General features: G+C 44.5%; 2 protein-coding genes across 3 annotated transcripts in view; both read left to right on the forward strand.

Annotated features, from left to right (window-relative positions):
- Positions 1–226: 226 nt before the first annotated feature.
- On the forward strand, positions 227–18,660 carry LOC121543050 (RNA-binding protein 42-like). Its single transcript, XM_041852745.2, has 11 exons — positions 227–368; positions 614–674; positions 854–989; positions 1,143–1,212; positions 2,687–2,758; positions 2,869–3,044; positions 6,319–6,495; positions 6,669–6,815; positions 7,003–7,120; positions 17,327–17,521; positions 17,919–18,660. The coding sequence occupies exons 2-11, from the start codon at positions 619–621 to the stop codon at positions 18,029–18,031; spliced, it is 1,260 nt and encodes a 419-aa protein (XP_041708679.2). The 5' UTR covers positions 227–368; positions 614–618; the 3' UTR covers positions 18,032–18,660.
- An 851-nt stretch (positions 18,661–19,511) lies between these two features.
- The window catches only part of LOC121543849 (rho GTPase-activating protein 33), a 45,033-nt gene continuing 40,779 nt past the window's right edge, over positions 19,512–23,765 (forward strand). For both annotated transcript variants that reach the window (XM_045212813.1, XM_045212812.1), the window contains exon 1: positions 19,512–20,023. Coding sequence is in view for 1 of the 2 variants with exons in the window: in XM_045212812.1 (XP_045068747.1) it covers positions 20,018–20,023 (6 nt within the window). In the remaining variant the exon portion in view is untranslated. The remainder of the gene's footprint in view (positions 20,024–23,765) is intronic.

Raw genomic sequence — 23,765 nt, forward strand, 5'->3', positions numbered from 1 at the left:
GAGTAGGTGTGTCCAAACATTTGACTGGTACTGTATATATAGGGTTAGATGGTGGCGCAAGTTCCCTTTTCACATTTTTTTGTGAACAAATGTGCAATGCATTTTCCGAACTGGGAAAGCCAGCAATATTCAACAAAGCGTCTAGTCTGCCGGAAAACCACAAGAAGAATAAGAAGATCCCCTGGAACGGACCCAATCACACTGTCGGGATGGAACGCAACCAAGACGCATAGGTTACGTAATAATAATGCGACTGTCCATTTTGGACAACTTTGGCCTCGGTTTGCAGCGACGGACAAATACAACAATTCATGCTTTATTTAAATAGCTAGTTAAGATTGAATACTTTTGGAACGTCACGACTTACGGTAATAACGTTTTGTACATATACGTGCTGTATTAACTTGCTGATTTTTACATTTTGTCATCCTGGCTAACGTTAGCCAGCCAACTAGCGATAACGTTTGCTAACAGTTACTAGCCAATAACGTAAACAAGCCAACTATCAATGCGTTTGGTGTTAGCCAAACGTTAACTGTACATGGTTAGAAGCTAGCTAGATGTGTTTACCACAAAATAATGGACTACCAACAAAACGTTTATGTCTTTACAGTAAGTATGGCGATGAAATCCGGAGAGGAGCGGTTGAAGGAGATGGAGGCGGAAATGGCTCTGTGAGTACAAGTGCTGAGACATGACACTAAGGTTACCTTCAATAAGATTGCAATGACGTGTGTGGTGACTATGCCAAAACAACCCCTACTAAATGGGCTTACTTCTCTATCAGAACAGGCAAACAATATCTCATGACAATCGTCATGTGTTGGTAACTCTTGTGTTGGTTCTGATCCAGGTTTGAGCAGGAGGTCCTGGGGGGTCCAGTGGCAATGACTGCAGGAGACCCTGCAGTGATGGAGGTGGTCCCTATGGGTGTTCCTATGGCTGTACCTATGATCCGACCCATCATCGGCACCAACACCTACCGACAGGTACTTAGATCCTGAGGAAAGAATGATTGAACATTTTATATACGAAAGCTCAATAGTAGAATGAGCGAACTCAAAACTATCGTCTGCTAAAAGCAAACAGAATGTGGTGTTAGCTAGATGTATCCAACTCCTTCAAATTCCCTTTTCTCTCAGGTCCAGCAAACCTTGGATGCAAGGGCTGCCAATTTCGTGGGACCTCCACCCCCTGCATTTGTAGGCCCAGGTGACATGGTTTGATTCACGTTTATTAACATAATACAGTGCATTCGGAAATTGCTCAGACCCCTTCCCTTTTTCCACTGTTTATATTGATGATCCTTGAGATGTTTCTACAACTGGATTGGAGTCCACCTGTGGTAAATTCAATTGATTGGACATTATTTGGAAAGGCACACACCTGTCTATATAAGGTCCCACAGTTGACAGTGCAAAAACCAAGCCATGAGGTCGAAGGAATTGTCCGTAGAGCTCCGAGAAAGGATTGTGTTAAGGCACAGATCTGGGGAAGGGTAGGAAAAGAATTCTGCAGCATTCAACTTCCCCAAGAACACAGTGGCCTCCATCATTCTTAAATGGAAGAAGTTTGGAACCACCAAGACTCTTCCTAGAGCTGGCCTCCCGGCCAAACTGAGCAATCGGGGGAGAAGGGCTTTGGTCAGGGAGGTGACCAAGAACCCGATGGTCACTCTGACAGAGCTCCAGTTCCTCTGTAGAGATGGGAGAACCTTCCAGAAGGACAACCATCTTTGCAGCACTCCACCAATCAGGCCTTTATGGCAGAGTGGCCAGACGGAAGCCACTCTTCAGTAAAAGGCACATGACAGCCCGCTTGGAGTTTCCAACAAGTCAACGACCCTGGAGCACACAGCCAAGATAGCACAGGAGTGGCTTCGGGACAAATCTCTGAATGTCCTTGAGTGGCCCAGCCAGAGCCCGGACTTGAACCCGATCAAGCATCTCTGGAGAGACCTGAAAATAGCTGTGAAGCGTCGCTCCCCATCCAACCTGACAGAGCTTGAGAGGATCTGTAGAGAAGAATGGGAGAAACACCCCAAATACAGGTGTGCCGTCATACCCAAGAGGACTTGAGGCTGTAATCGCTGCCAAAGGTGCTTCAAAGTACTGAGTAAAAGGTCTGAATTCTTATGTAAATGTGATATTTCCGTTTAAAAATAATAATCTAAACCTGTTTTTGCTTTGTCATTATGGGGTATTGTGTGTAGATTGATGAGGACATTTTAGAATAAGGCTGTAATGTAACAAAATGTGGAAAAAGTCAAGGAGTCTGAATACTTTCCGAATGCACTGTATATGCCATTTAGCAGACGCATTTATCCAAAGCGACTTAGTCATGCGTGAATACATTTTTCATTATTCACGTGGTCCTCTGTAGCTCAATTGGTAGAGCATTGCGCTTGTAACGCCAGGGTAGTGGGTTCAATCCCCGGGACCACCCATACGTAAAAATGTATGCACACATGACTGTAAGTCGCTTCGGATAAAAGCGTCTGCTAAATGGCATATTATTTATTTATATTATTTATTATGGGTGGTCCCGGGAATCGAACCCTCTATCCTGGTATTGCAAGCACCATGCTCTACCAACTGAGCTACAGAGGACCACATATTGTTACATTAGTTGACATTTAAACAATTTATTTGACCCAATAACAATGTTGATCATTTCTGCTCTTCAGCTATAACCCCAGGTGTCAGACCACCACCAATGATGAGACCAGCGTTTATGCCGCACATCCTGCAGAGACCAGGTAATCTATCTCTACTGTTGCTGACTTCACCTCAGTGCTAGCTAAACAGCGATTCAGTCTTCAAATGAAAAACAATGTGTTGGGAGGCTAATTGGAAATCTCTCTTTCAGGGGGTCCGAGGATGCCTATGATGCGTGGTCCCCCTCCACAGGGTATGATGGCTCCCCCACTGCCACGCCCCCCTCCTCCCCCGCCCATGATGATGGCACCCCCCATGCAAGGACCCCCTCAGCATCCTCAGCATCCCATGGACCCAATGGGACATATGAGCTCAGGAGGACCCCCGGTTAGTTGCTATAGTGCCTTTTTATCCCCCATAGAGACCCCTAGGACAACTAATATCAATGCTCTCCCTAAAGGCCCACACAGACTGTACGATTTTAGACGTCTTATACCACGATTTGGCGGTCGCAGACAACATTTTCATGTTGTGGGAAAATCCTTTTCTTGGCTCGTTCAGTGTGACATGGTGTAGGTCTGCCGATTGAGTACCACTACATGCGGTCGTAGGCTCAGACAAAGTTCTGGCAGTGTCAGAAATGTTGAGCCTTTATCGTGTAGTGTGTGGCTGGTGTTACGAGCCGATCCCGGTGACTTACCAATAGGAACACGGCCGGCACTGAGTATGCACACAACACTACGATTGTGAATAGTCCGATTAATACAGTGAGGGGAAAAAAGTATTTGATCCCCTGCTGAGTTTGTACGTTTGCCCACTGACAAAGAAATGATCAGGCTATAATTTTAATGCTAGGTTTATTTGAACATTGAGAGACAGAATAACAACAAAAAAATCCAGAAAAATGCATGTCAAAAATGTTATAAATTGATTTGCATTTTAATGAGGGAAATAAGTATTTGACCCCCCTCTCAATCAGAAAGATTTCTGGCTCCCAGGTGTCTTTATACAGGTAACGAGCTGAGATTAGGAGCACACTCTTAAAGGGAGTGCTCCTAATCTCAGCTTGTTACCTGTATAAAAGACACCTGTCCACAGAAGCAATCAATCAATCAGATTCCAAACTCTCCACCATGTCCAAGACCAAAGAGCTCTCCAAGGATGTCAGGGACAAGATTGTAGACCTACACAAGGCTGGAATGGGCTACAAGATCATCGCCAAACAGCTTGGTGAGAAGGTGACAACAGTTGGTGAGTTTATTCGCAAATGGAAGAAACAAAAGAACTGTCAATCTCCCTCGGCCTGGGGCTCCATGCAAGATCTCACCTCGTGGAGTTGCAATGATCATGAGAACGGTGAGGAATCAGCCCAGAACTACACGGGAGGATCTTGTTAATGATCTCAAGGCAGCTGGGACCATAGTCACCAAGAAAACAATTGGTAACACACTACGCCGTGAAGGACTGAAATCCTGCAGCGCCCGCAAGGTCCCCCTGCTCAAGAAAGCACATATACATGCCCGTCTGAAGTTTGCCAATGAACATCTGAATGATTTAGAGGAGAACTGGGTTATAGTGTTGTGGTCAGATGAGACCAAAATGGAGCTCTTTGGCATCAACTCAACTCGCCGTGTTTGGAGGAGGAGGAGGAATGCTGCCTATGACCCCAAGAACACCATCCCCACCGTCAAACATGGAGGTGGAAACATTATGCTTTGGGGGTGTTTTTCTGCTAAGGGGACAGGACAACGTCACCGCATCAAAGGGACGATTGACGGGGCCATGTACCGTCAAATCTTGGGTGAGAACAACCTCCTACCTTCAGCCAGGGCATTGAAAATGGGTAGTGGATGGGTATTCCAGCATGACAATGACCCAAAACACACGGTCAAGGCAACAAAGGAGTGGCTCAAGAAGAAGCACATTAAGGTCCTGGAGTGGCCTAGCCAGTCTCCAGACCTTAATCCCATAGAAAATCTGTGGAGGGAGCTGAAGGTTCGAGTTGCCAAACGTCAGCCTCGAAACCTTAATGACTTGGAGAGGATCTGCAAAGAGGAGTGGGACAAAATCCCTCCTGAGATGTGTGCAAACCTGGTGGCCAACTACAAGAAACGTCTGACCTCTGTGATTGCCAACAAGGGTTTTGCCACCAAGTACTAAGTCATGTTTTGCAGAGGGGTCAAATACTTATTTCCCTCATTAAAATGCAAATCAATTTATAACATTTTTGACATGCGTTTTTCTGGATTTTTTTGTTATTCTGTCTCTCACTATTCAAATAAACCTACCATTAAAATTATAGACTGATCATGTCTTTGTCAGTGGGAAAACATACAAAATCAGCAGGGGATCAAATACTTTTTTCCCTCACTGTATACAGTGAATGCCCATGAATGTAGATGCTACCATGAATACGGATAATCCTGAATGAATGTTGAATAATGATAAGTGAGAAAGAAAAATGCTAACCTCCCATTATTGTAAAGGTGAGAGGTTAGCATGTCTTGGAGGTATGATATTTGTGCGTCTAACGTTCTCACTCATCATTATTCACGATTCATTCAGGATGATTCGTAATCATGGTAGCATCCACATTAATGTAGAAGTACTTAGAAACATTATATTCTTATTTACAATAAACATGACTCCAAAATGACACGATACATTATTTACCATTCATTTCTATTGGGCACAACATAATCTGAAACAACCAAAACAAAGAGCAAATGCATCCAACAAATTTAAGTCACAAGCTTGTTGTAGTCATTGCGTGCTATGAACATGGGAACAAATACTTAACTTTTTACTACTTTAATACACATAAGTGAATTTGTCCCAATACTTTTGCTCCCCTAAAATGGGGGGACTATGTACAAAAAGTGGTGTAATTTCTAAACAGTTCATGTATGAAAATACCCACAAATTAAAGCTGACAGTGTGCACTTTAACCTCATTGTTATTGTTCGATTTCAAATCCAAACTTTGAGTATAGAGCCAAAAGAAGAAAATATGCTTCACTGTCCCTGTAATAGTTTGATTTAAACATTTAAATGCTTTGCAAGAACAATGATTTCCCTAATCTTGTTTAGGCTATATCTAAAAAGGCTACCTGATGGGATTTTGATAAATGCACAAAATCGGCAATCAAAATAAACGTTCTATCACAGTGGCCATGTTATTTTTGGGAAGCGTGTTTGATTCTGAGTTCCGACATATAAAGTTTGTATGTAAAACTATTTCTAAGTTGCATACTTTCAGTTTTTTCCGAACTCACTTCACTCACGCATAAGCACAGAGGGAGGCTTGCGCTGCTAGTGCTGGCTCATGTGCAGATCAAATGCACCGCTGCAGTTGAAATAGCATACATCAGCAGACATAGCCTCGCAAGCCAATCACAGAATGTGTTAACAGAACTGAAGCAAATCGTATAATCTGGCCAGCAAGATATCAAGATTTTAATTAGGTAAGATCGCACAGTGTGACATGTAATAATCGTAAAAGACTGAATCCAACGTACAGTGTGGGAAGGCCTTTAAGGAAATTCAGTGTTAACTGTGTCTTCAATTACGAATGTGAGCAGGCTTGGTCAATCTTGCCCAGTTCTGTTGTGCTTCATTATCTAATTTTTCTATATGCTGTTACCATTTCTCACCATCTACAGGTGGGGTCGACCCATGGTACACCCATGGGACACTCCATGGTGTCAGCACCCTCCAGGCCTGTGACCCAGGCCCCTCCCAAGCTCACCCCCTCGATCATCTCTGCGGCCCCCACTGTCTACACAGCTCCCCCTGGGCCCAAGATACCAGACATCCATGCCCAGAGAAAGGCTCGCATGGTAAGCACACTCACTTCTACTCTTTAGTTTTCAATGCCTTTGCATTCTCATTTTTTTCAACGACTACTTAAAATGTGCATTTGACATACTTGCCAAATCTGCTGATGTTTGCTGGAAATTCACACTGAATCTTATCTATCATCATGTCTCTGTTCTCCCTCTGACCTCATCAGGAGGAGCTGGCAGCGTCTGTAGCAGAGCAGCAGGCAGCAGTGATGGCTGCCGGACTGCTGGAGGCTAAGAAGGAGGCCAGCCTTGCCGCCTCAGATGACAACGTTATCGGACCCAGCATGCCAGAGCCCGAGCCCGTCCACACTGAGGTACAGAATTCTCTGCCTTGTTTATCAGCCCAGGCTCAAGTTAAAGGGTTTAAACTTTTCGGCATTCAAAATGCTTGTACAATTAAATTGGTGGATTGAAATAGACTTGACCCAAACCCTACAAAGGGCCAGTATTGCAGCAATCTCTAGAATATGTCTGACTCTAGAATCTTGTGTTTCTCTGCAGCCAGTGGATAGCACAGCAGAGGAGAAGAAGAAGGGTAAGCAAGAGAAGGCGAAGAAGTGTATCCGTACAGCCGCAGGCACCAGCTGGGAGGACCAGAGTCTACTGGAGTGGGATTCAGGTAAGCTAGCTAATGACTTCAGATTACACTGAGAAGATTAATTCCTAGTTACTAGCTGCTTTTTTTAGCAATGCTAGTATTTACACAGTAGATTTGCTGGGAATTAGCGTGCAAAAAAACTGAATAGCCCGCCGGATGCCAGAAGTTCAATCAAATTGTCCATAGGGTTGGTCCTTATGCAGGGGGGAAATTGAGAAAAAACATCTAATAGAACATAAATTAACCCTAGGATGCATAGTAAACATGACGCCCCAAGAATGCATATGTCGGGTCAAAATGACCCGATAATGTAATATCTTTGTTTTATTTATATGGGTCTAAAATATTATCCATGTTTTGGAACATAATTATTTTGAATTATGATTTGGACCTTTCAATAATTATTTTATTGTTTGAAATGTTTTTAGTTGCTCTTCAACAGTTGATACACATTTCAATGATAACATTATGAAAATTCATAACGGCTATTGAAAATATGAGCATATTTTTCTTACAATCAATGTTACAATCAAAGTTTCACATTCAACCTTTTTAGTGTGAAGAACAAAATAAAACCACCTTAAGCATGTTTTATAATATTTCAAAAATTGTATTTGAAAATCCAAAGTTCATCATCAATATAAACGACAACACTAACAATTTTGAATTTAGAAAACATAAACACTAAAAGGAACAAAGTGTGTGTGCATGTCATGCTTACTTATGCTGTCTTACTCCATGCATTTGTTACAAACCAAAAGCATGTGACTGTGCTCTTTGCAGACAGGTGTGTTGCACTGAGAACACCAGCAGCTGACTTTTCTATCCTTTGTGCTTGGGCAGAGCTGGCACCTCTTCCTCTTCTGGCCCTGGCTGCTCTGAGTGGTGGTGGCATGGCTCTCTTTCATCACCCCACATTTTTCCATTGCCTCAGTTCTTCTGTGGAGATGGGAGAACCTTCCAGAAGGACAACCGTCTCTGCAGCACTCCAACAATCAGGCCTTTATGGTAGAGTGGCCAGACTGAAGCCACTCTTCAGTAAAACGCACATGACAGCCCGCTTGGAGTTTGCCAAAAGGCACCTAAAGGACTCTCAGACCATGAGAAACATGATTCTCTGGTCTGATGAAACCAAGATTGAACGCTTTGGCCGGAATGCCAAGCGTCACGTCTGGAGGAAACCTGCTCATCCACTGTGACGCAGTCCTCTACAGTGTGCTAGGAAAAGGTCCCACACATGCCTGAAGGCTGCCAGGTGGTCCATTGCTTCTCTGAACACTCTGGTCCTCTTGTCATCAAGCCTCAGGTAGCGACGGATATCTTCCGACCAACATGGACGCCTTATAAGATGGCGTAGCAGTGCGGTCGTGTTTTTTTCTGTGTCCTTGTGTAAATAGCCAGTTTTTTAGTTTTTTGTCTATTTTGTATATATTTCTCAATTTTACTCTTCATTCTTTAACTAAATATACTTTCCTGCAACCCGCCTCACCCAACGTGGAAAGGATTATATTATTTCTTTATAACTTTTATCAAGAACCTTAAGCTGAAACTAGTCTAGCTGCAACCGAATGGCTACTTGCTATTAGCCACCGTTAACGTCTTCACCATTGTCTGTGGCCTGCACTACCCACCAGCCAGCTCTAGCTCTAGCCTGGACAATTTGTCGGCCAGTCTGCACAGCGTGCTATCGACCCAGAGCATATCGAATTTTCTGCCGGAATCACTGGAACCTAGCGCCGGATCATCGCAACCAAATGGCTGTTGTCGTTGGCTAATTACCATTGCCCCTTAGCAAGCACCAGTTAGCCTTGAGCTAGCCTCGAGCCATGCCCATCTCCCGGCTATCTACCTCTCTGTCAACCGAACGGGACCTCCTAGTGTTGACACGGAGCCCCGCCGATCCAACACGACTGGTTTGCCGACTAAATGGTTTCAACAGGCTTCCCGTTACGACGTCGACCACGAAGATCCATCTGCTAGCCCCGGCCCGCTAACACACGCAAGCCGGGCCTCTTGCTCGCCAGTGCTGTAGCAGCCCCCGAACTACCTCCGAACTCTCCAATTGCTGTTCACCGGACCTTATGATAACTCAGCTATACAGCTGATGCCTGCTGGACTGTTCCTTTATACGGTACCGCATCCTGTTTATGTTTAGCCTCAGCCCAAACTTTGTCGCCATTACCAGCTGTTGTCTTAGCGCTCTCGAATAACACCTGTGATTACTTTATGCCTCTCTCCCATGTCAATATGCCTTGCTTATTGCTGTTTCGGTTATTTCTTATTGTACTATTTCACTGTAGAGCCCCCAGCCCAGCTCAACCTGCCTTAGACAGCTCCTTTGTCCCACCCCCCATACACGCGGAGACCGACTCAATCATTGCCTCCAGTGATGCTATCTCTTTCATCGTTACCCAACGCTTAGGTTTACCTCCACTGTACTCATATCCTTCCATATCCTTGTCTGTACATAATGCCCTGAATCTATTCTACAACGCCCGGAAATCTGCCCCTTTTTTTCTCTGTACCCAACGCACTAGAAGACCAGTTCTTAAAGCCTTTAGCCGTATCCTTATTCTACTCCTATGTTCCTCTGGTGATGTAGAGGTTAACCCAGGCCCTGTAGCCCCCAGTATCACTCCTACTCCCCAGGCGTTATCATTTGTTGACTTCTGTAACCGTAAAAGCCTTGGTTTCTTGCACGTTAACATCCGAAGCCTCCTCCCTAAGTTTGAGTTATTCACTGTGTTAGCACACTCCGCCCACCCTGATGTTCTAGCAGTGTCTGAATCCTGGCTTAGGAAGGCCACCAAAAATTCAGAAATGTCCATCCCCAACTACAACATTTTCCGTCTCGATAGAACTGCCAAAGGGGGTGGGGTTGCAATATACTGTAGAGAGAACCTGCAGGGCTCTATCATACTATCCAGGTCTGTGCCCAAACAGTTTGAGCTTCTACTTCTAAAAATCCACCTTTCCAGAAATAAGTCTCTCACTGTTGCCGCTTGCCCCCCATCTATCCTCAGAGTTCGTACTGCTTGGTGACCTAAACTAGGATATGCTTAACACCCCGGCCAACCTACAATCCAAACTAGATGCCCTCAATCTCACACAAATTATCAACGAACCTACCAGGTACAACCCAAAATCTGTAAACATGGGCACCCTCATAGATATCATCCTGACAAATTTACCCTCTAAATACACCTCCGCTGTCTTCAACCAGGATCTCACCGATCACTGCCTTATTGCCTGCGTCCGTAACGGGTCCGCGGTCAAACGACCACCCCTCATCACTGTCAAACGCTCCCTAAAACACTTTAGCGAGCAGACCTTTCTAATTGGCCTGGCCCGGGTATCCTGGATGGATATTGACCTCATTCCGTCAGTAGAGGATGCCTGGTTGTTCTTTTAATAGTGCTTTCCTCTCAATCTTAAATAAGCATGCCCCATTCAAAAAATTCAGAACTAAGAACAGATATAACCCTTGGTTCTCCTCAGACTTGACTGCCCTTGACCAGCACAAAAACATCCTGTGGCATACTGCATAAGCATCGAACAGCCCCCGCGATATGCAACTTTTCAGGGAAGTCAGGAACCAATATACACAATCAGTTAGGAAAGCAAAGGCTAGCTTTTTCAAACAGAAATTTGCATCCTGTAGCACTAACTCCAAAAAGTTTTGGGACACTGTAAAGTCCATGGAGAATAAGAGCACCTCCTCCCAATTGCCCACTGCACTGAGGCTAGGAAACACTGTCACCACTGATAAATCTACAATAATCGAGAATTTCAACAAGCATTTTGCTACAGCTGGCCATGCTTTCCACCTGGCTACCACTACCCCGGCCACCAGCTCTGCACCCTCCGCTGCAACTTGCCCATGCCCCAGTAATATGTACATGTGGGTAGAGTAGCAGCAGCGTAAAAAGATGCGGTGGGGGGTGGGGGGGGCAGTGCAAATAGTCCGGGTAGCCATGATTAGCTGTTCAGGAGTCTTATGGCTTGGGGGTAGAAACTGTTGAGAAGTCTTTTGGACCTAGACTTGGCACTCCGGTACCGCTTGCCGTGCGGTAGCAGAGAGAACAGTCTATGACTAGGGTGGCTGGAGTCTTTGACAATTTTGAGGGCCTTCCTCTGACACCGCCTGGTATAGAGGCATATTTTTCTGGATGGCCGGAAGCTTGGCCCCAGTGATGTACTGGGCCGTACGCACTACCCTCTGTAGTGCCTTGCGGTCGGAGGCCAAGCAATTGCCATACCAGGCGGTGATGCAACCAGTCAGGATGCTTTTGATGGTGCAGCTGTAGAATTTGTTGAGGACCCATGCCAAATCTTTTCAGTCTCCTGAGGGGGAATAGGCTTTGTCGTGCCCTCTTCACGACTGTCTTGTTGTGTTTGGACCATGATAGTTCGTTGGTGATGTGGACACCAAGGAACTTGAAGCTCTCAACCTGTTCCACTACAGCCCCGTCGATGAGAATGGGGGCGTGCTCAGTCCTCTTTTTTTTCCTGTAGTCCACAATCATCTCCTTTGTCTTGGTCACGTTGAGGGAGAGGTTGTTATCCTGGCACCACACGGCCAGGTCTCTGACCTCCTCCCTATAGGCTGTCTCATCGTTGTCGGTGATCAGGCCTACCACTGTTGTCATCGGCAAACTTAATGATGGTGTTGGAGTCGTGCCTGGCCATTGCAGTCATGGGTGAACAGGGGAGTACAGGAGGGGACTGAGCACGCACCCTGAGGGGCCCCCGTGTTGAGGATCAGTGTGGCAGATGTGTTGTTACCTACCCTTACCACCTGGGGGCGGCCCGTCAGGGAAGTCCAGGATCCAGTTGCAGAGGGAGGTGTTTAGTCCCAGGATCCTTAGCTTAGTGATGAGCTTTGAGGGCACTATGGTGTTGAATGCTGAGCTGTAGTCAATGAATAGCATTCTCACGTAGGTGTTCCTCTTGTCCAGGTGGGAAAGGGCAGTGTGGAGTGCAATAGAGATTGCATCATCTGTGGATCTGTTGGGGCGGTATGCAAATTGTAGTGGGTCTAGGGTTTCTGGGATAATGGTGTTGATGTGAGCCATGACCAGCCTTTCAAAGCACTTCATGGCTACAGACGTCGGTAGTCATTTAGGCAGGTTCTTAGTGTCCTTGGGCACGGGGACTATGGTGGTCTGCTTGAAACATGTTGGTATTACAGACTCAGTCAGGGACATGTTGAAAATGTCAGTGAAGACACTTGCCAGTTGGTCAGCACATGCTCGGAGTACACGTCCTGGTATCAAATCCGCTAAGCTAGACAATCTGGACCCTTTCTTTCTAAATTTAGCCACCGAAATTGTCGCAACCCCTATTACTAGCCTGTTCAACCACTCTTTCGTAACGTCTGAGATCCCCAGAGATTGGAATGCTGCCGCATTTTCAAAGGGGGTGACACTCTAGATCCAAACGGTTACAGACCTATATCCATCCTGCCCTGCCATTCGAAAGTTTTTGAAAGCCAAGTTAACAAACGCATCACCGACCATTTCGAATCCCACCCTACCTTCTCCGCTATGCAATCTGGTTTCCGAGCTGGTCATGGGTGCACCTCAGCCACGCTCAAGGTCCTAAACGATATTATAACCGTGATCGATAAAAGACAGTACTGCGCAGCCGTCTTCATCGACCTGGCCAAGGCTTTCGACTCTGTCAACCACCACATTCTTATTGGCAGACTTAATAGCCTTGGTTTCTCAAATGACTGCCTCGCCTGGTTCACCAACTACACTGCTCAAAAAAATAAAGGGAACACTTAAACAACACAATGTAACTCCAAGTCAATCACACTTCTGTGAAATCAAACTGTCCACTTAGGAAGCAACACTGATTGACAATAAATGTCACATGCTGTTGTGCAAATGGAATAGACAACAGGTGGAAATTATAGGCAATTAGCAAGACACCCCCAATAAAGGACTGGTTTTGCAGGTGGTGACCACAGACCACTTCTCAGTTCCTATGCTTCCTGGCTGATGTTTTGGTCACTTTTGAATGCTGGCGGTGCTTTCACTCTAGTGGTAGCATGAGACGGAGTCTACAACCGACACAAGTGGCTCAGGTAGTGCAGCTCATCCAGGATGGCACATCAATGCGAGCTGTGGCAAGAAGGTTTGCTGTGTCTGTCAGCGTAGTGTCCAGAGCATGGAGGCGCTACCAGGAGACAGGCCAGTACATCAGGAGACGTGGAGGAGGCCGTAAGAGGGCAACAACCCAGCAGCAGGACTGCTACCTCCGCCTTTGTGCAAGGAGGAGCACTGCCAGAGCCCTGCAAAATGACCTCCAGCAGGCCACAAATGTGCATGTGTCTGCTCAAACGGTCAGAAACAGACTCCATGAGGGTGGTATGAGGGCCCGACGTCCACAGGTGGGGGTTGTGCTTACAGCCCAACACCGTGCAGGACGTTTGGCATTTGCCAGAGAACACCAAGATTGGCAAATTCGCCACTGGCGCCCTGTGCTCTTCTACAGATGAAAGCAGGTTCACACTGAGCACATGTGACAGACGTGACAGAGTCTGGAGACGCCGTGGAGAACGTTCTGCTGCCTGCAACATCCTCCAGCATGACCGGTTTGGCGGTGGGTCAGTGATGGTGTGGGGTGGCATTTCTTTGGGGGCCGCACAGCCCTCCATGTGCTCGCCAGAGGTAGCCTGACTGCCATTAGGTACCGAGATGAGATCCTCAGACCCCTTGTGAGACCATATGCTGGTGCGGTTGGCCCTGGGTTCCTCCTAATGCAAGACAATGCTAGACCTCATGTGGCTGGAGTGTGTCAGCAGTTCCTGCAAGAGGAAGGCATTGATGCTATGGACTGGCCCGCCCCGTTCCCCAGACCTGAATCCAATTGAGCACATCTGGGACATCATGTCTCGCTCCATCCACCAACGCCACGTTGCACCACAGACTGTCCAGGAGTTAGCGGATGCTTTAGTCCAGGTCTGGGAGGAGATCCCTCAGGAGACCATCCGCCACCTCATCAGGAGCATGCCCAGGCGTTGTAGGGAGGTCATACAGGCACGTGGAGGCCACACACACTACTGAGCCTCATTTTGACTTGTTTTAAGGACATTACATCAAAGTTGGATCAGCCTGTAGTGTGGTTTTCCACTTTAATTTTGAGGGTGACTCCAAATCCAGACCTCCATGGGTTGATAAATTTGATTTCCATTGATAATTTTTGTGTGATTTTGTTGTCAGCACATTCAACTATGTAAAGAAAAACGTATTTAATAAGATTATTTCATTCATTCAGATCTAGGATGTGTTCTTTTAGTGTTCCCTTTATTTTTTTGAGCAGTGTACTTCTCAGATAGAGTTCAATGTGTCAAATCAGAAGGCCTGTTGTCTGGACCTTTGGCAGTGTCTATGGGGGTGCCACAGGGTTCAAATCTCGGACCGACTCTATTCTCTGTGTATATCAATGATGTTGCTCTTGCTGCTGGTGACGCTCGGATCCACCTCTATGCGGACGACACCATTTTGTATACATCTGGCCCTTCATTGGACACTATGTTAACAAACCTCCAAACGAGCTTCAATGCCATACAACACTCCCTCCGTAGCCTCCAACTGCTCTTAAACACTAGTAAAACTAAATGCATGCTTTTCAACCGAACGCTGCTTGCACCTGCCCACCCGACTAGAATCACTACCCTCGGCGGGTCTGACCTAGAGTATGTGGACAACTACAAATACCTAGGTGTCTGGTTAGACTGTAAACTCTCCTTCCAGGCTCACATTAAGCATCTCCAATCAAAAGTTAGATCTAGAATCGGCTTCCTATTTCGCAACAAAGCCTCCTTCACTCATGCTGCCAAACATGCCCTCGTAAAACGGACTATCCTACCTATCCTTGACTTCGGCAATGTCATTTACAAAATCGCCTCCAACACTCTACTCAGCAAATTGTATGTAGTCTATCACAGTGCCATCCGTTTTGTCACCAAAGCCCCATATACTACCCACCATTGTGACCTGTACGCTCTTGTTGGTTGGCCCTCACTACATATTTGTCGCCAAACCCACTGGCTCCAGGTCATCTATAAATCACTGGTAGGCAAATCCCCGTCTTATCTTAGCTCACTGGTCACCATAGCAACACCCACCTGTAGTCTGCGCTCCAGCAGGTATATCTCACTGGTCATCCCCAAAGCCAACACCTCCTTTGGCCGCCATTCTTTCCAGTTCTCTGCTGCCAATGACTGGAATGAACTGCAAAAATCTCTGAAGCTGGAGACTCTTATCTCCCTCACTAACTTTAGGCGTCAGTTGTCAGAGCACCTTACCGATCACTGCACCTGTACACAGCCCATCTGTAATTAGCCCATCCAACTACCTCATCACCATATTGTTATTTATTTTGCTAATTTGCACCCCAGTATCTCTATTTGCACATCTTTTGCACATCTATCATTCCAGTGTTAATACGAAATTGTAACGATTTTGCACTATGGCCTATTTATTGCCTTACCTCCATAATTTACTACATTCACACACACTGTATATATATTTTCTGTTGTATTTTTGACTTTGTTTTGTTTACCCCATATGTAACTCTGTGTTGTTGTTTTTATCGCACTGCTTTGCTTTATCTTGGCCAGGTCGCAGTTGTAAATGAGAACTTGTTCTCAACTGGCTTACCTGGTTAAATAAAGGTTCAAAAAAATAAATAAAGTAATTAATTGGATTCTGTATTGGATCCAAAATAGTCCCAGCTTTTCTCCACGCCGGCGAGGAGGGTTAAACCAATAAAGGCCTTTAGTTTCTCTTTGTTGACCTCTCTCCACTCTTTTCCTTTTGCTGTCGCTGTTCTCCGTCCTTCTAAATTTGTACACTTTAGGACCTCCTCAATGATGTTGAACAGCTCCCAGTTATCTTTTGGTGACAACTGTTGACCCCGGCACAGGCCCTGGGCAGCTCCTCAGGATGTTATGGCTTCTGGTCCTGCCTTTAGTGGGGGATGTTCACTCCAGTAAGACCCCTTTTTACTCAGTCTATTTGACTGGTTTTCACTCTCCTCAGAGGAGGAGTCCTCCCCATCTGTAGAATCATCTAGTACAGCTGGACTACCAGGTGCATCCACAACTCCAACTTGACCCACAGGCACATAGTCTGTGTCATCTGAATTGGATACCTCAGATTCTGAGACAGAGGTACCAATGGCTTCCTCATCCAGCATCTGTAAAACCATTTTGGTTGTATATCTGGCAACATTCTTATGAGCCTCCTTATGAAACTCCTTTTACTCAATGAGTTAAAAAGGAGAAATTAAAATGGTGATTTAATGAACATTAAAAACAAGATATTTAATAAATACTTGATTTTATTGTTGTAGCAAAAAGAAAGGTCAGTTTGACGAGTGCAATGCAGTGAATTCCATATGAAATGCATACGGGTCATATTTGACCCACATGAAAAGTTTGGGTAGTGAAGCAAAAACTATTTTTACATAAAAAATAAGAAATTAAACAACAAAACTAGGATGTTGGAACATTAGACGCATTTATTTAAGGGAAAAAAAACATTAGGCCGGGTCATTTTGACCCGGCATATGCATCCTAGGGTTAAAGACTTTCCAAATGTGGGTCTGTTGTAGGCCCGCTTACCTCATGTGAAAATAAGTCCTGCACATGCACCATACCTGCAAAAAAAATTAACTAGATCTTGTGGGGGACTTATTTTGACATGAGGTAAGCAGAGGAACTGATCTCTCTGAGGAACTGCAGGGTCTACAATAGACCCACGTTTGGAAATTCTGTTTAATTATGTGTTCCATTAACATCTAAAGGAATGTATAGTTAAACAGAATTTCGAAACGTGGGTCTGTTGTAGACCCATGCAGTTCCTCAGAGAGATCAGTTCCTCTGCTTACCTCATGTCAAAATAAAAGTCCCCCACAAGTTCTTGATTATTTTTTTTGCAGGTATGGTACATGTGCAGGACTTATTTTTTCTCAAATTGCCCACTGCATAAGGACCATAAGGATAATTAACAGAGTAAGTAGAATTTTTTTTTTTTAATTGCAAGCTAATTCCCAGCAACACTAGTGTGTAAATACTAGTGTTGCTAAAAGCAGTTACCTGTATTGAGAATAGTATAATTGTTGTTTTCACTACAAACAGGTGACTGTCCCATTCCCTTTTTGTTTCTCCCTCTTTGCTCAGCCTCATCTTCTGACTTTCCCTCCTCCATCCAGATGATTTCAGAATCTTCTGTGGAGACCTTGGCAATGAGGTAAACGACGACATCCTGGCAAGGGCATTCAGCCGCTACCCCTCCTACCTGAAAGCCAAGGTGGTGCGGGACAAACGCACAGGCAAGACCAAGGGCTACGGCTTTGTCAGCTTCAAGGACCCCAATGACTACGTCCGTGCCATGAGGGAGATGAACGGTGAGCAATAGTGTGCGTGTGTAAAATGTACCAACAAGTTTTGTATCCAACCCCAAGATGTCATTTTAAAATGGGGAGTAACTCCTGATCCGGATCTTTTAATTCTGAGTCTCCGTAGTCGTGAGTAATATCTCGCTGGAACATGGACTTTTCTTTTTTCATGCAAAAACAGGATTAGCTGCATAATTAGCAAGAAAGCATAGTTAGAAAGCTAAGGAAGGTGACAAATGCACGGCCAAGGGCTACAGCTTTGTCAGCTTCAAGGACCCTAACGATTACATCCGCATCATGAGAGAAATTGTTTGTGTGGGGAATGGCATAGTCTTCTCCTTTCCTAACACCTTAGTGGTGGCGCCAGTCCAATTCTCAACTGATCTTAGACTGTTTTTGTCCACAGGGAAGTATGTGGGCAGCAGACCCATCAAACTGAGAAAGAGCATGTGGAAGGACAGGAACATGGAAGTTGTACGCAAGAAACAGAAGGAGAAAAAGAAACTGGGACTGAGATAGACAGTGTTTCCCTTGTGTATATGTATGTGCGAGTGTTGTTTTTTGACTGGGAGTGTGTGTGAGAATAACACAGTTGGCAGAACACAGTTGCCATTGCCCAGTTAGAAGGCCACTCATCCAGCTATGCTCTATGGTGTCTCGGCTCATCTGACATGTTTTCAATTATCACGGAGCAGGGATGTCATTTTACTCATAGAACATGGTTAAACTAGGCTACAAAACACTGTACACGGCACTGGCCCTGGTTGTAATGGTTAGACATTAACCTTTCCAAATGTACCATGCCCTTCTGAAATTTAGAATATACTGCTCTCCTGTTTTTTTTATTTTAACATTTTAGTTTGTACAAAAAATTTCTGAACATCACTCAGATTTTCATAGTTGGTATGGCTCCCATGCATCTCAGATGTTTTTTGTCTGAAATGTGAGATTGGTGATCTCATTTATGTATATGCTATTGTGGAAACTACTTCCAATGGCAATTATGTATTTCCGGAGAGCCTCTTATTCATACAGCAAACATTTTTTAAATAAAATTTAAACGTTTGTACATTAAAGTGGATTATTTTGAAGAAGCAGAGAACAATGCAAATGTTTTAAATAAAAACCAAATGTCTTAACAAGCTTGACATATTTGCCAGGCACTCACCTTTCCTGTCTCCTCCAGCCCAGGCAATGATAGCATTTGCTGAGGTGAGGTGGGATAGTTCATAAATTGGTCACAAGATGGGGCTCCAAAACAATCTATTGATTATTTAATCAACGACCATTGAAAGGTAAGGTTGATATACATACCTTGCTTTAAATTATAACGGTATACAAAATAGAAGGTAAGGTCAGCTTTTAAAATAAACTCATATTGAATATTTTGGCCAACTACCATTTGGAGTATTCAATGTTACCATAGCCAGAGGGATAAGGCATTCTCAATTGTGCCATACAATGGGGGAATATTGGATAATACTGTTGCGGATTCGATTTGAGGCCAGAAGTATAGTGGAACTTAAACATTTTGCCCTCACAGCGCACAATTTCTAGGAAATTACAATGTGTTAAAGCTGATTAGGATGTCTGTCTAGGAAATAAATTGGATGATAAACAAAGAATGATTGTATCAAGTCTCACCAATATAATGCGAGGAAAAAGACAGTGAGCTAGTTGAATAGATTTGATTGGAACTTGAAAGCATAAAGAAAGGAGAGCCAGTCTGCTTCTTACGTCTTTGTCCGACCCGGGGCATCAACTGGACCTCAGCATTCACACAAAATAGGGGAGTTCTATCGCCTCTTTCTAAACGAGTATTTTTGGCTGCTCAAGATGAAGGTACAAAAAAATGGTTGATTTATCATTGTTGGCGTCGTTAAAATAATGTTATCTTATTTTACGGTTAGCTAGAGCGTTTCACTCAGTCTTTGCGTTTCCATAAAATACGCATATCCCTTTGAGGTTTGGTATCGGCGGATAGACACTGCTTATCCACATTTCAACCACACGTGTGTTGAAACGTCTCATCATTGCCTGAACTGAGGCAATTAATGCAGCCTACTAACAATGTAGAAAGGACGATTTTGCATGAACCGAGAACTTCAGATTTCTAACTAGCAAATTATGTCGTCGATAATATGGAGACAGTTGTCTACATTTTCATGAGGATCTCGCTGAAAATAAGTGTTTTTGCCAAGTCAACGAACTAGATTTCGCCACCCCCTCGTGGTCCCCGTCCCTCCTCCCAGTCCTGCCTTGGAGGGGCTAGTGACGAGTGGTTTGGTCCTTTTTCGTGTCAGATTCACATCAACTAGCAATGATGCTTCGACATTTTCTAAATGTGAGGTAAACTGTTGGCATAGCTTGCTAACGTTACATATCAATGTAAGAAAAGGAGGGCCACTTTAACGAATGCATCAATCAAACATTAATTTAAGCCAGTGAGACTCGAATTTGAAGACGGAGTCCCTCCGACCCTTTCCCCCGAACCTGGATATCGGAATGGTGGTAAGTCATCATTTTGTTTCATTTCAGGCAGCATATGTCTGTAGACATGAGGCTAGTGAAAAACGTTGTTTATTTTGGCCACAGAACGTGCTAGCTAGTTTTTCGTACCACGTCTGTCACAGATAACTAGTCTGTGTGGCAAACTGAAGATGCTGGTCAGTCCGTTGTTGCCATTAGTTACAGGGACACTGCTGAACCCTATCACTGCTTCGCTCAAGTCATTTGACATGGTTATTGTCCTTATCTGACCAACTAATAATCTTATAGCTAATGTAATTCAGCCAGATCACATGTGGCTATACCGTTTGTTAGCTCAATTTAGCTAGCTAACTAGTTATGTTATTTATTTCCTATAGTTTGCTAGCTAGCTAACGCCAATTAGCCACATCGCGCGCCCCTCCCTTGAAATGTAAGCATGAATGGCGGTGTCTGTCAGGCAGGGTGATTCGGTTTTACGGGGCATTCATCACTTGCCTTAATACGAATAGTTACGTGCTGTCTACAACGTGTCATCGTTTAACACAATCTAGCAAGGCTAACTAATATTATTATGATTGCCTTGTTACTGTTGCTAGATTGCCAGCTCAAAACAGTTTTGAAAACTGACCATCTTTTGTCTATTCCGACCAGGGCTTCCATTTAATTAATTGCGCGCATGCCACAGTGATAAACATCGTGCAGCTCTTTGCCTACTAACGTTAGTCTCAGAACAAAGGCACGGCATACTACACTAATGTAGCTAATATGATTTTAAATTAGTTAGTACTAAAGAAACTAATGTTATATGCGCAACACAATACAACGAATCTGTTTCCTATTGTCTGGGCTGCAACGTTTTCAGATATAAGATTGTTAATGTCCCTATCCTCGGCGTGTGTATACAATTACAGTCCAATGGGAAAACAATCGGTTCCAGGTAACTGTGCGTCAGCGTGATGAAGTATCACTTCAGACCGTTTCAACGCTGTGCTGTCGTCTCGCACTATAACATCACTTCACTGACTTCATGGTTTCCTAAGGTTAAAGCGCTTTAGACTCGATGGTTAGTCATAACTGTGCTGTGCAACTTGAAATATTGTATTTGAATGAATGGAGAGATTGGCCTGCCAACTCCATTTTGCTATATTGTCTACTCCCCTGGAGTTATGCTTCGTTCACGTGCTAGTCTGAACTATGAAACTCGGAAATTTCCGAGTTCCTTGTTCTGACTAGCACGTGAACGTGGCATTATTCTTACATACATCTGTGTTTGCAATAGACATGGGTTTTGCATACCAGTGGAACAGGTCGTTCTACCAGAGAATAGGGTGGTTTATGATCAGAGGACACAAATCCCCCTCCGTCCATGAGTCTCCTGCTCTCAAGACTGACAATGAGTAATCTGGGTTAGGTCCCAAGACTGGCTCTTAGCCACAGCACAGGGTATTTCTGTCATTAATGATCAGTCCATCATTAATCTACCCAACTGCAGTGGACCCAGTATGTTACAGCTGAAACAGGCTGAACTGGTGCTTAGCTTCAGATTATGTCACCAAAGTTTATTCTTACATTTGCGTTTTACATTTATGTCATTTAGCAGACGCTCTTATCCAGAGCGACTTACAAATTGGTGCATTCAACTTATGATAACCAGTGGGTCAACCACTTTTTTGTAAAGTTTCTTTTTGACTATACATTACATTTTCCGTGGAAAACTAGGAATAGCCAGGCCTATTTTATGTTTCTTTATTCTCTCATGCCTGGCCAAACAAGGTATGTATGTCATTACTGCTTTTTCCTTTATGGAACTAAATCTTATGGTCATCATTGTGGCTCTGTTGGATAGACTCACTGGCTTCAGATAGAAAGTTGGTTCCATGTTCTAGAGAAGCATTTCTGTGTTGTCAGTCCTGAGTCTAATGCTTCGTTCAAGGATATAGTTTAGCCTCCATCTCACAATCTCAAGACCCATTGGTTATGTTTACCTCCCTAGTCTGAACCCTTTCCAGTATCCTTGAACGTTGTCATTCTGATTCCATGTCCAGCTGGTGTAGCTTATCTTGGCCTGCTCTCCCCAATAGTCAGTTTGAGGATTAGCTCTGCCTCCAGTGTGAGCAGCAGTGGGCGATCAAGGTGTTTAATTACAAACCCAGCATCTTCATAACACTGTCTGGCAGGAGCTGTGTGTGTGTTTCAGAGATTGAATGAGACTAAGACTGAGGGCCTGAGACAGACAGTGTGTGTATACCATACAGAGACTGAGCGACTGAGACAGAAAAAGACAGTGTGTGTGTCTTTCGAACTGTTTGTTTACAGCTGTTGGATGGACTCAATGGCTACACACCTAATTGATTTCGATTTAATTGTCTCATGTACGGTCACTTGCAATGTCCGGAAAGAGGAAAATCAATGCAGACTGATGGTAATGTTGTGTTAAGAGAATGTTAGGCTTGGAGATTACGTTTGCTGAGCAAGAGTTATTCTGTTTCCTTCGCGTTGTTGGCACAGTGTGCAGCCAGTTGCAGTTCAATGTGTGTGTTTTTAATGTACGTATTTGGATTTGTAGTAAGACTATTATAAAGATAAGGCTTCCGTTGCAGCACAATTTAACCTATCCCAGCCCCAACTGAACTCAAATGCCAATTGTTTTCAACACACTTGATTTAATGTAATCGCTCCCCTGTGATGCTCACTTGCCAACAGCAGAACGAAACGTTGGGCCTGTAGCTGCCAACAGCTGAATTATAGGGGGGGTCTTACTGTACAGAAAGGAACTCACTAATAATAATACGTCCTTTCTTTGTATTTATGCATCAAGTCCCATGTTAGAGTTGTGTTGCTCTGATGTGCTCTGGCTAATTTAATCCTATTGATGCTTGTTCCCAGCTGTGGTCCCTTCTTGCACCCCTTGATGGCCTGGGGTGGTGGGGTGGTAGGGGAGTGCCTTAGTACACACTCACTCACCCACACAGACATACTCCCTCCCTCTCCTCGGCTCACCAGCGTTATTATAACAAGAAAACAACATGAGAGGAATGGTGATTTTGATGTTTGTCAGAATCAGCACTGCTGTTACGTAACCTCACATTCTATTCCTCTATTCCCCTCCTCCTCTGCCACCTGGGCTGCACAAATAGCATAAAGATGTCCTCAATGCACAAATGCAATCAGGTAGAGATAGAAAGAGACCCTAGACAGGAAGATGGAGAGAAAGGTAGAAAGGAAAGAGAGAGAGAGTTGGACAGCAGGGGCATGCCCACCAATAATCTTCTCCATCTCTCCCAGCTTCCTGTTTACTGTGAGGCCCTCCTACTCCCCTCCTCTCTCTACCCTCATATCTCTTGCTCTCTCTCTCTTCCCTAGAGATAGACACCTGTGTGTGGATCTGCCTGTAATGGAGCACAAACACAGAATACACACACACAAATCAATGGCTGCTTACTGACTCTGTAACACTAGCCGTTCTGGCCACACCTCCTCTGTCATTGGCCACTGGTTTGGTTCCTCACTGATAGACCATTATTTTATCACATACCGTATACTAAAAAAGGAAACAAACATGGCTGCATTAACAACAACATTCTGTCACAAAGCAAGCGGTTTATGTTTGAGCTGAAATGAGGATGTGGAGAGACCCATGGGGGGAATGGTTTAGGCAGCGCACAGCTCGTTGTCAGGGGCGACGGTCAGACAGTCCTCCTGTGTGCTCAGTGCTTCTGCTCTTCTCTACTTCCCCCTGCATGTGGACTCACCATGAGGACAG

This window comes from Coregonus clupeaformis, unplaced genomic scaffold, assembly GCF_020615455.1.
Source record: "Coregonus clupeaformis isolate EN_2021a unplaced genomic scaffold, ASM2061545v1 scaf0053, whole genome shotgun sequence".
NCBI lineage: Eukaryota > Metazoa > Chordata > Actinopteri > Salmoniformes > Salmonidae > Coregonus > Coregonus clupeaformis.

What these genes read in the sequence shown, in the direction of transcription:
- LOC121543050 (XM_041852745.2), top strand. Translation starts at nt 619, where the DNA reads ATGGCGATGAAATCCGGAGAGGAGCGGTTGAAGGAGATGGAGGCGGAA. An exon ending in GCACATCCTGCAGAGACCAG is followed by an intron (nt 2,759 to 2,868) that starts GTAATCTATCTC and finishes TCTCTCTTTCAG; the next exon opens with GGGGTCCGAGGATGCCTATG. An exon ending in TGCCATGAGGGAGATGAACG is followed by an intron (nt 17,522 to 17,918) that starts GTGAGCAATAGT and finishes TTTTGTCCACAG; the next exon opens with GGAAGTATGTGGGCAGCAGA.